The 12,099-nt window shown below is 37.2% G+C and overlaps 1 protein-coding gene across 2 annotated transcripts in view; it reads left to right on the forward strand.

The window, feature by feature from the left end:
* The window catches only part of LOC131437728 (septin-7), a 76,656-nt gene extending 64,594 nt beyond the window's left edge, over positions 1-12,062 (forward strand). Inside the window, exons 12-13 of one of the 2 annotated variants that reach the window (XR_009230817.1) lie at positions 5,031-5,957; positions 6,053-12,062. Coding sequence is in view for 1 of the 2 variants with exons in the window: in XM_058607257.1 (XP_058463240.1) it covers positions 5,031-5,079 (49 nt within the window). In the remaining variant the exon portion in view is untranslated. Of the gene's footprint in view, positions 1-5,030 lie in introns of both variants that reach the window. The other variant, XM_058607257.1, reaches the window with a different exon arrangement.
* The last annotated feature ends 37 nt before the right edge of the window (positions 12,063-12,099 follow it).

Consider the following 12,099-nt stretch of genomic DNA (forward strand, 5'->3'; position numbering starts at 1 on the left):
ACAACAGAATATTATTCTCAACATTAGCTACTTAGCCATTGTAGACTAGCTGGCGCACCTTCTTGCGAACATTCCTCATTAAAATCATGTCTTTTGGGACAAAAGTGACATTTTTGGTAGTATACCATTCTACCGTTGATTTCGAGTAGTGGCAAGAAGCAATATCTGGCCAGAAGACAACAGGATCCTTGTGGCTTCGAATCATGGGTAGAAGTCGTATTTGTAAACATTCCTTGATGTATATTTCGCTGTTCATTGAAGCAGTGGTGATGAAGGGTTTCGAAATCTTACCGCAGCTACAAATTGCTTGCCAGACCATAGTTTTCTTACCAAATTTTTCGACTTCAATCGATGTCTCGGACTGGTTTAACACTTGCCCTTCTCGAACCGTATAATATTGTGGTTCCGGCAAGGATTTGTAATCGAGTTTCACGTAGGTATCGTCGTCCATGATTATGCAGTTATAATTTTCAGCAAGAATCGTATTATACAGCTTTCGAACCCTCGGCCTGATCGATGCTTCTTATTTCGGACTACGTTTTGGTTGTTTCTGCTTCTTATAGATTCGAAGATTCAAACGTTCTTTAGCTCGAAGAACATTTGACTTCGAAGTGCCCACATCCCGAGCTGAAACCTCCTTCTTTTGCTCGAACGCCTTCAGTATACGTTTATCCAATTGAGGGTTAGCAGGAGCTTTTTTTCGACCCGTTTTGGGTTTATTCTCAAAGGTATCATCCTCACCGAACTTCCTGATTGCATTTCGCACGGCTTTTTCACTTACTCCTTCCATTTTTGCTATCTTTCTCAGTGACAGTCCGCGTTCTGTGCACCATTTGTACACAATTTTTTGACGTTGTTCTGCTGAAAGTCCACGCATTTCGAAACAAACTAATGAAAACGAATAAACAACTGCACAAATGGATAGAGAAGAGTGTAAACAAAAGGACGCAGCCATAACAATTGACAGATTCTGAACCATTGCAAAATGGCAGCGGTTTTTGATTGCGTCCATACTTTCTGGGACAGTCTTTATACACTGGGGACTTTTCTACGTGTTTTTTTATGCGGTTTTTTTTACACGGATTTCCCAAGTTACGCGGTTTTCTTGTTTCATCTTAGAAATGCATGAAACTTCGAGATCTGGTGTTATCTCGAAATTTTGTTTGAAGTCAACTCTTTGACACTTTGTTCAGATTACACCAGATGAAATGCATGAATTCTAAGACATTTGAAATCAAAAACACATTTTTTGGAACATTGCGATGTTCCAAAGTCGATTTTACAAAGAAAATTTTTTTAAGTTTACACCAGATCTTGACGTTTCATGCATTTCTAAGACATTTGGCATCAACAAAAATTTTCTTCCAGTATGCGGTTTTTTTATACGCAGATTTCCGAAGTTACGCGATTTTTTTTTACGCGGATTTCCGAAGTTGCGCGGTTTTTTTACGCGGTACGTATCCCCCGCGTAAAAAGAGACCTCAGTGTAAAACAAACTATACAAAGTGACTAAATAAAGTACGATTTATTAATTTTTAGTTTGACGTAAAGCCGCCATGACTAAGTTCAGTTTTTGCAATGACTGAGCGGAAATATATATTGGAGAAGCCAAGTGAAAGAAAAACTAACAGAAAAAATGAATTTTTGGAAAAAGATACGCTCAGAGACAGGACACGAACCTGCGTTCTTATGCATTCCGTCCTGTCTCTGAGCGTATCTTTTTCCAAAAATTCATCTTTTCTGTTAGTTTTTCTTTCACTTGGCTTCTCCAATATATATTTCCGCTCAGTCATTGCAAAAACTAAATAAAGTAATTTTGTTTACATTGTGAAGACGGTACGACCACTTTGTTGTAATTTATTGAAAGATGGCTTTTTGATCAAGTGTTGCTTTACGAAATATTTATTTTGCGTTAAAAGCCGACGTTTCGAAAGAAAGAAGGGATTCATCTTCAGGGCAAATATAAGACTAACAAACATGATTAGTCACAATTGCATACAAATTGTTTACTCACAACTACAATAAAGTTCAACCTATCCTAAGACCTACTGCCTGGCAGTGGTTTACAGAGTTCACAGTTTTGTTTCAAGCAAATTCCAATGGCTCATTTCGTATACAGAGCAAATCGTGCTCCGGGGTTTAAATACACTTGACCTATTTGAAAGATTTTTAATATTTTTTGCGTTTCAAATGAATTATTACATGCAAACAAATTCGCACCCTCTCATTCTCTACTAACGTAGAAGACGATAGACACACAGGAAGGCATGAGATAGGAACTTGTAGACACTCATCTTTTGACGACCTCTATCATTGTCATTTAAATGTAGGGGAATGTGGGTATATGCAAGATGAAAGTAATCATTTAAAATATAAAACACACTCTTTTAATCCGATAATAATCGGATCGGTCACAATCATTCCACTTGGTTTTCACCGTCAGTGATACCAGTAATGAGTGCATATAATTAGGTCCTACAAATCACTTTAAATGTAACAGACTAGTATTTTGGTGAGCTATTTGCAACCTTCATCAGTGTATCAGGTAGGTTTTGCAAGATTACATAACAAATAAACTCGCGATGAATGTCACGTTCGTGTAAGACCTTCGGACGTGATTCACCGGCTGCAGTCTACTCATATGAAGTGATGGATCCAATTTTCATCCATTGTTACATATGTTCGCAAAAATATGATTCGTTACTTGTCATCATGGCCGTTTTTAACGCCCTGAATCATCAACACGTTGTTGTTTTTGATCGACTGTGACTAAACGCGGCACCCACTTTGAAACTATTGGCTGTACTATCATGTTTGAAATTAGCAACCCAATAACATATTGTTCTTTCCGATGGAATTCGGATTTGAAACCATCAGGGAATAAATAAACACATAACACATGAGCTGAAAAGTCCCGGGCCTAACAAAGAGAACACGATTTCGTGGTTCAGAATTAACTTCATTCATCAACGTAATCTCCATCAAGAGCAACGCAATCATTCCAGGGCCACTCTATCATTTCAGTACCACTTTTGTAGAACGATAACCTCTTCATTCGTGCGAAATTTCTAATCGGTAAGCATTTTTTTCAAGGTTGCGAAGAGCCAGTAGTCGTTGGGAGCCAAATCTGGCGAATACGGTGGATGTGGGAGCAATTCGAAGGTCAATTCTAGTAGTTTTGCCATTGTTTTGATTAACTTGTGTCACGGTGCGTTGTCTTGATGGAACAATTTTTTTTCTTTGCCATATGTGGTCGTTTCTTTGCAATTTCAGCCTTCAAACGCTCCAATAACGCTATTTAATATTCACTGTTAATGGTATTTCCTTTCTCAAGATGGTCGATAAATATTATACCACGCACATCCCAAAATACCGAGGCCATAACCTTTCAAGTCGATTGTTGTGCTTTCGGGCGCCTTGGACGAGGTTCACCAGTGAAGTGATGAATCCATATTTCATCCATTGTCACATATCGACGCATAAATTCCGGTTTGTTACGTTTGAACATGACCAAACACTGCTCAGAATCTTCAACACGTTCTCGGTTTTTGGTCAACAGTGAGCTTTGAACTGAGCTTTCTCATAGTCAAATGCTCATGCAATATAAAGCCAACACGTTCTTTTGATATCTTTACGATGGCAGCCAACTCACGCAACTTTACTTTTCGATCATAAAAAAACTATTTTGTGGATTTTTAAAAAAAAATTTCTGGTGTTTTCAGCCTTTGCAAAGTTAATTTATTCAACCTCCTCTTCTAGGGCAAATGCCCGCCATCAAATTCTGTGCTACAATTGCGCCATTTTTCTTACACACTTTTATTCAATCTTTCTTCAAATCCTTGTCGTTTTTGAAGACCTTTCCTGAAGCTTTCCTTTTATAGTCGCTCAGAATTTTCCTATTGGGCGAAGTTCTAGCGAGCTTGGCGAATTTATCTCCTACGACACTTAAATAGCATCGTTCACTTCGTACCACTCCATCACCGGTAGTTTCGCGTAATGGCACGATACCAGATCCGGCAAAAACAGAGTGGCAAAACCTTTCGTGGGACCGAAGGAAAGGGAACAGGTGCTTCTAGAGGCATGCATTCTTTATGTATTTGGCCGTTGCCTAATTTGTCGATTTTCTTCTTCCGGAACATTCAGACCGGGGATCCATCTGGCGTTCGCTTCAATGTACGTCTCGTTGCAGTATAGATTTAAACATTCTCCTTCCTTATATTGAAGACATGGGTTCTGTTGGACGAACCAAATGGAAGATTTGACACATTTCGAACCGAAACGTTCGGATGGCGTTTGAATTAATCACGGGGCTGCTTTTTTTCGCTTCTCTCATGCTGTCGTCTTCTTGAACGATTTTACCACACGCGGGACATGGTCTCATATTTTTTTTGTCGAAGTACTTATTGCTTAGAAACCATCTCGATAATTACTTAATTTTGCCCCCAATAACCACACAGATTATGACGAAATGATGTAAATATTACACTCTAAACTAGTTGTGCCCAAAATTTCATACATTTTTACCCATGCAGTAAAATTTTATAAACAAAAGAAGGAAAGTTCTGTATTAAAAAAAAACTATACACGAATTTATTTCCGAGTTTCGTCTTTATAACGATTGCAACTTTGTCAAGTGTTCACTATGACCAGAAATTGGAACCATAGTAGGTCAAAGAATTGTTGACCAATCAACCAACCGACATCTTTATGACGGTATTTTCTTCTGATCCTCGTCTATAAGCCCACACATTCAACATTCCGAAATCATCGTAATGATAATCGTAATCTAGTGTCACCTAGTTGCATGCCCCATTCTCTAAAAAAAACATTCCACTATAAAGCTTTGTAACACGCAACCTCTCGGTTCCCGTACTGCATCCTCCCAAATTACCACTAGCGTTCTCACACTAATAATACCAATCGCCAGTCCACTCCCTGCCTAAAATAGTAAACCAAGTAGTTGTCTAGAAGGTAACCGAACATCAGTTTAATTTCTATTTTCTTTATAATTTGTTTAACCCACTTTTCAGAACAATGGACAGTAAAGATAAAGGTAAGAAGAAGAAGGGTCTGTTTTAAATGGCCGAGACGAATGTGTTGTGTTCTACTCGATTCTACTTTGCGTCTCGAGCTCGTTGAGAAAATGAAAAAAAAATCAGCAAATGTAAGCATAGCAGACGACTCCTTCTTCCGAAGTGAACAGACAAACAAACACAATCACATCCACATGCACATTCGCATCCCAAATAAACGTTCTTCGACTAGTACCACTATTCCTCTTTAACCTCTGCTAGTACTGTTAGATCTACTACCACAGTTATTAGTTACTACCGATACTGGTTTTACGGAAGCATGAAAAGAGTAAAATCCGACCGCACACGTCCGATGTGCGATACCGTGATCAACACAAAACAAAAGAACATTGTATCAAGCGACTTTTGAAAGTCGTGCCCCAAATGCTACACCAAGCCACAGACAAAACAGAATAGATATGTAATACTAGTACATACATAATAATAATAATAATAATCGTATAGCACACACTAAAAAGGTGTTTGCTTGTAGGTGAAATTAAGCGTACATCTTCGTTCTTCTTTTGTTTCGTACCTATGTGTTAAGCTAAGACAAAGATGTGAAAAATTATGATATTCGTATATAGACGATGAAAAGTGTAATGCAAAGTTTTTTTTTATTTATCCGGCTAAAACAAACAAACAAACAAAAAAAAATGGCATTACCACTACAAGTGAAATCAATTAAAACGCACACATTAAAGAGAAGAAGAAAAAAAAGCTAACTCACTCATTCACCCTCACATACAAGCAATTCGAAGATTCGTGTGCGATCGAACATTTTAGGTAAACAACCAAGCAGGCAAACGATACGACGAAAACGATGACACAACAGCATCCACCATTGTGTAATCGTTCAACGGATATGCCATATATATATTTAGAGTATGTATATTTATTAAATTATTTTTTAAAGTTTATTTTTATAAAGTTTTTTGAAACTATTTTATACATTCACCGCAAAACAAAAAAACACACAGCAAAAGTTTTGGGCCAACGAACAGACAGAATAACAAAACAGACACACCAAAATCTTATTTGATCCAAGTGCAGTATATTGATACACTCCCAGGCAACCAACCAGCGAATGATAGATGCAGGAAAAAGTGACAAAGTTCAAGGCTTGCTTTGTTAGTTTCTTTTGTAAAAAGTATATAAGAGCTAAACAAATGGATCAGGTACGCGCGATTTCACAGCATTGATAGTGATTTGTAATTCAGATGAACCGCTGACACAGATGACACAGACAGAGTGATGAATATACACTGAAAAAAAAAGAGAGAGAGTTTCGCATGTTTTAAGACAGGTCAATAATGCAATTTTATCATCGATTTCAACGTAGTGGTAGTTTGGATACTCAACTTTTAATCGAGACAGCATTAATCACACAGGTTAAAGAAAAAGTCGTGTGCAGATCGCGGATATCATTCGTTACAGCAACAGCGAAGCCACTGTTGTTAGTTTTATAATAGACACGATTTTACAGAAGCACATTTTTTTTCGGTAGTGGCTTGTATCAGCTTGAATGACTTTTGTAATATGAACCGGCAGACCGGTTCGATTCGCCTAATTCGCTTTTTGTGCATTCATTTACTGTAGGCAACAGAGAAAAAAAAGAAAAACAGATAATTTTGCTATAGAATACTTAAACCAAACCGAGAGTTTCCAGTTGTCCTATTCCAAATAGGAACGAATACAACGAAGGTAGTATTTTTCCAGTGTGTATGGCACACTGTTGGTTCTCCAAAACTTTCTCGAACTCTGTTGTTCACTGTCGAAATGTTGGTAAAGCGTCCTGCTTCCTACCAGTACTCAACTTCATCGTGAAAAATCATCCTATCACATTCAGATATACTCTTATTTGTTGATACTCAGTTTGAATGAAGTTTTTCACAACAAAAAATAAATTGGTACACCTGTCAAACCTTGTTGACATGATGTTTGATTACAGTGAACGAAATTTCCACCTATCTCATCGGTAGGTTCGATTAGGATCGGAACTGAAATCAACTCAAGATTTGGGTAATAAAACACAATTTAAAGTAAACACTTCGTGTATGGAGCAAAGTTTTCCAATGTACTACGAATATCGATGAAAATTGACGCTGCTCTAATCCAACATCATATCAATCAATTTAGTAGGGTGCTGTCTACATTTGTGTAAAACGTCACTTTATCCAACTGAGTAGTGGTAAATAAGAGTGTTAGGCGAAGCTCCCACGTAATATAATCTGCTCGAGTCTGTCCCGATCCGGCGGTGTTCAGTTGTTTCATCCAATTCGCAGAGCAATACAACGGACTGGTCACGGACCTATTGGAAATGATTGGGTTTTTGTAGAGATCATAACTAAGTTGAGTTTGATAATGATGCATTCGTTTCGTGTTTTCGCCTCACTAGAACAGCATTGAATAGTTTTCGATCTATTTAACGCATCAATCTGTCTAAATGTAACAAAGGTGAGACCGCAAGACATGCATGACCGGCAAGAAAATGACACATTTAATTTAACACTAAGTTGACAACTACCAAAATCCAACCAGCTTTCTGTCATCTCAGTAGCAATTCTTTCCTAATGACTAGACGCTTGCTCAAAGCCAACGGCTCTTACTTTTAAAATATTTTCCGATTTTACATTCTGTCCAAAGTTTGGTACCAATTTTCAGAAATATGTTTTGAGAAATCAATCTATGGAACTATTAGGAATATAAATAATTTCGAGTGGTTTTTTTGTCGAAATTTGATATATTTTAAGTATTGTCGATCGCAAACCACTACTGTTTTTGCTTATTCTGGAAATTCCTTGATACCCTTTATGAAAAGTTCGATCGCTTTCGACACAATCTTCGAATCGATCTGTTTTTTTTACTTAACCAAATGTGCTGGTCAGCCAGACCATGCGGCATCGACCGGAACAAATAGTAATCGGAAGGAGCAATGGCTGGGCTATACGGTAGGTGGTATATGACATTCCAGTTGACCGTTTTTAAGTATATTTTTACCAGCAGAATCACTTTGTCGTGTCTATCGGTGTATTGTGGTTTTTCTTGAAAAACTCGGCTCAAACGCATCATTTGTCGTCGGAAGATCTCCTCCGTGATCTTTTCACTCGGTTGCAGCAACTCATACCCTGCTGAATCGCCTGGAATTTGATTTCGGTAGAAATTCTCAATGGATTCTAAACCAGATGCAACAACCACCATATACAGAGCGTCATAACCTTCAGACCAGTAATATTCTGAAAGACCGTCGATGATGATACATATATATATCTCGGTATATCCATACGTTACCCGATCTTTTGGATTATCGTAATTGACCCACTTGTCATCGCCAGTAATAATTGAAAAACCTTCTCTTTTGTGTTGTTGAAGCAGTTGTTCACATAGAAACGACGAAAAAAAAACCGTGTTCTTCGTCCTTTGGCTTCAATTGATACGGCATCCAATGGCCTACCTTTCGGATCATTCCCATTACTTTTTAACGTTGACAAATGGGTGGCTGAGCAACTTCGAGTGATTTTACAAGTTCTTTTTTTGTGTTGGCGACGAGTCCTAATCGAGCAATCACTCCAAATCTTCGTCTTCAAAGTATAGTTGTGCTCCGCCTCGTTCTTTCAATTTAAAATTGCCACTTACCTTTTAACCAAAAACTATGATTTGCGGTGACTGTTTTCTTCATATAGAAACAACGAAGAACTCCCTGCAAAAACACTAGATTCTTCACAAAATTCGATTTTTTTCATATTAAAGAAACTGTAAGCCAGTGGCTTTCCAACGCATAGTCGGAAAGATAAATCGCTAGAATAAAAATCAACTGTTGGCATTTCCGAACGATACTGTCAAAATGTGGCTTCCAACCGCGCAGCTGTCGTTATTCTGCTTACTGGCACTCTACACGCTCTTTGAACATAACTTATGGTCTGAGTTGCGATTACAGAAACAATATGTCAAAATTTGGGTATGGATTTGAGTAAAATTTACTCAGTGTTTACATTTCAGTGAAAAAAATACTTCTTGCAGTGAAAAAAATACTTCATTATTGGAATATTCTGAACGAATTTAAGAATACAAGAATACGTCATTTTTCATTGCCGTTTTTAGATCCGGTTTTTGAAACCAGTAATCATCAATCATAGACATTTTGATGTTTCAATTATGCAAAGTATTCAGGAATATTCCAGTTCTAGATGCATAATTTATGTCAGTTTTAAAGTTTAAATCTGGTTATTATAACAAGATATACTGGCAGCCCCAGCAGTGTTTTACTCGTGTTTCAAATATAAAAAAAATAAACGGCAGCGTATTCCAGTTTTAAATTTGACAGAAGAACTGTTCGAATAAATAAAACTAAAACGGCTTGAGGATACATTTGTTCCAGTTTCTGTTCTATTATAAGGGCATATTCAGGAGTGTTTTAGTTCTAGGTGCATAATTTATGTCAGTTTTAAAATTTAAATCTATAACATAACATAACTATAACAAAATAAACTGGCAGCCCCAACAGCGTTTTATCTGTGTTTCAAATATAGAAAAAATAGAACGGCAATGTATACCAGTTTTAAATTTGACAGTAGAACTGGTCGAATAAATAAAACTGAAACGGATTGCTGGGGATACGTTTGTTTCAGTTTCATTTACATTATAGACCACCCATATGAATCTGGCAGCTGCTGAATTTGCTCTAATAGATGTCCTATATATAACTTTCATCAGCTGAATTTGCTCTAAGGATATCCAAATCATTCCATTTTGTTTCCAAACCGGTCAAAAGGAAACTGACTTGAATCACTTTTTGCGCTTCCCATTTAAAGAAAGAAGAATGATTTTAACTAGAAATCCGTGTATGCAAACATTAACGAAGAAGAATTTCTTTATTTTGAGTTATGTTCAATGAGGGTGTTGTCTCTACACAGTCACCCATCACCGATAAATATGCTGATAACCAACAAAAAGACCTATCTTGTTTTGCATCCATTTCTCTAGCTGACGTGTCAAATAAAAGGACGTGAGTCACTTGACATTTCAATGACGGTTTCCTATGTCACTTTCGGGTTGATAGAGCAGTCAAAATCGCGTAAAAATGCTCAATCGGACCGATGCAGCCCAGCAAAATTTACTGGGCAGGACAAGACTTCCCACATTATCAGATCCGAATGGATTCCGAATCGGCGAGAAATTTTCATTCGGAATTTCATGTGGAAATCATAATGGATTCCGAATCAATTCCAACTCCAGTGCAACAACCGATTCCGAATGAACCGGTTCGCCTACAACCGGTGGATTCGGAATTGAGTGAGAAGATGCGGACTGAATTGTCAATTCGTCTTCTTCTTCTTCTTTCCTGATTTTGCACGTTTTGGTGCTGATTTTCAGTTTATTTTTAAACGAAAACATTATATAACTGAATGTACAAATTTAAATCTTCATGTTTTTCGGATATACAGAACTAGTAAATAACCAGTTCTTCTTAGAATCCCAACATAAACTATTGAAATTCGCTGGAAATTAACAAAACGGCCTACCTTAGTCAGCATCATCCATTCCTCTAGCTGGAGTGTAGTGAAATGGCTTAAGTCGCTTAAATTTCACACTAACACATTCATAAAATGAGCGAATATTCAATGACATTTATAATGTCACTGTCAATCAGGTTGATCGAGCAGCCGACTCAGGCGAAAATTCTAGCACTGAGCCGATCGAGCACTAAAAAATCATGCAGTCGAGTAAGAATTCATTGCTCATTCCGTCATTTCGATAATGTGGGTTCTCTTAGCTCAGGTTGCTATGATCGGTAGTGAAAATTCGAGCTATTTAACTTTTATCATAAAGTGCGGTCACTTCAGAGGATTTCAGATGCCAAGCGAAATTTATCTATTTGAGTTCTCAAAAAATATTGAACTGACTACTGATATTCATATCGAACAGTTCTAAAAAAATGACCGATTTCTAATCGATTTTACGAATACGTGATTGACCAGTCCGAATGCGGTATTTCAATTCGGGGAAGATCTTTTATTCGACAAGGTTTCTTCTGATGTTCGATGAAACAACGACACCCCGTCTTCGGGAAAGACTTCACCTGTACAAAGATCACTATATTAAAATGAGAAACTTTCAAACATTCAATAGTAACTTTAAAATATATTTAATAGAAGAAGGAAAAAAAATGACAGATTATATATATTTAGTATCGAACCACTTATGGTAAGACAGCGCGAAAGGAAATATTTCCCGCCCGTAGACACAACAAACAAACAAACAAACAACAACAGAAACTCGTTTGCATATTTAGAGATTGGCAGACATAAATAAAAACGAATATAACGTGAGACTGATACACTATATTGCTCAAAATTACGCAATTGCTCCGACTTTCCACCATTTTGTTTGTCCTTTCGGGTTAAGTAACCTTCTGAAAACTAGAATAGTTTACAGTTCTGACCCATCACGTCCAGATATTGCGGGATAGTTATCGAATCACTACGGTGCAGTCTTTTCATTGTACATTTTTTTGAGCAAAACGGTTCCAACTCGGAACAAACAAACGGAAACCTAAAGCCAAATTCATTCACGTTGACAGATTTTGCCTGGATTCAGTTGCTTTCGACAGACGGTGGGCTAGGCTAAGGCAGGTCAGTAAAAGTGAGACACACCGAAACTCACAGCGGGTCTCTTAAACATTTCTCGTCGAGAGACGCAATCAACTAAAGTAATAATTATAAAAAAAAATAAACATTACTAAAACGAGATAGGTATCAGTCTGTAGTTTGTAAGGCAATGACATTATGATCGTGAATAGGAAGATTTAAATAAACATAAAACCGAATCACCAACAAACCAACACTAATTACATACATTCACCGTTTGACGATAGAGATTGCATACACGGATCAAATGGGACGAGATAACCTTTCAAAGAACTATGGAATCAAGAAAAATATTTAAAATAAAACCAAAAAAAAAAGTTCAAATAAACTTGAAATGCTTGAAGCTTCGGTTGATGCGAAATGTTTTTTTCCGAAAATCC

Source organism: Malaya genurostris, chromosome 3 (genome assembly GCF_030247185.1).
Source record: "Malaya genurostris strain Urasoe2022 chromosome 3, Malgen_1.1, whole genome shotgun sequence".
NCBI classification, from domain to species: Eukaryota; Metazoa; Arthropoda; class Insecta; order Diptera; family Culicidae; genus Malaya; species Malaya genurostris.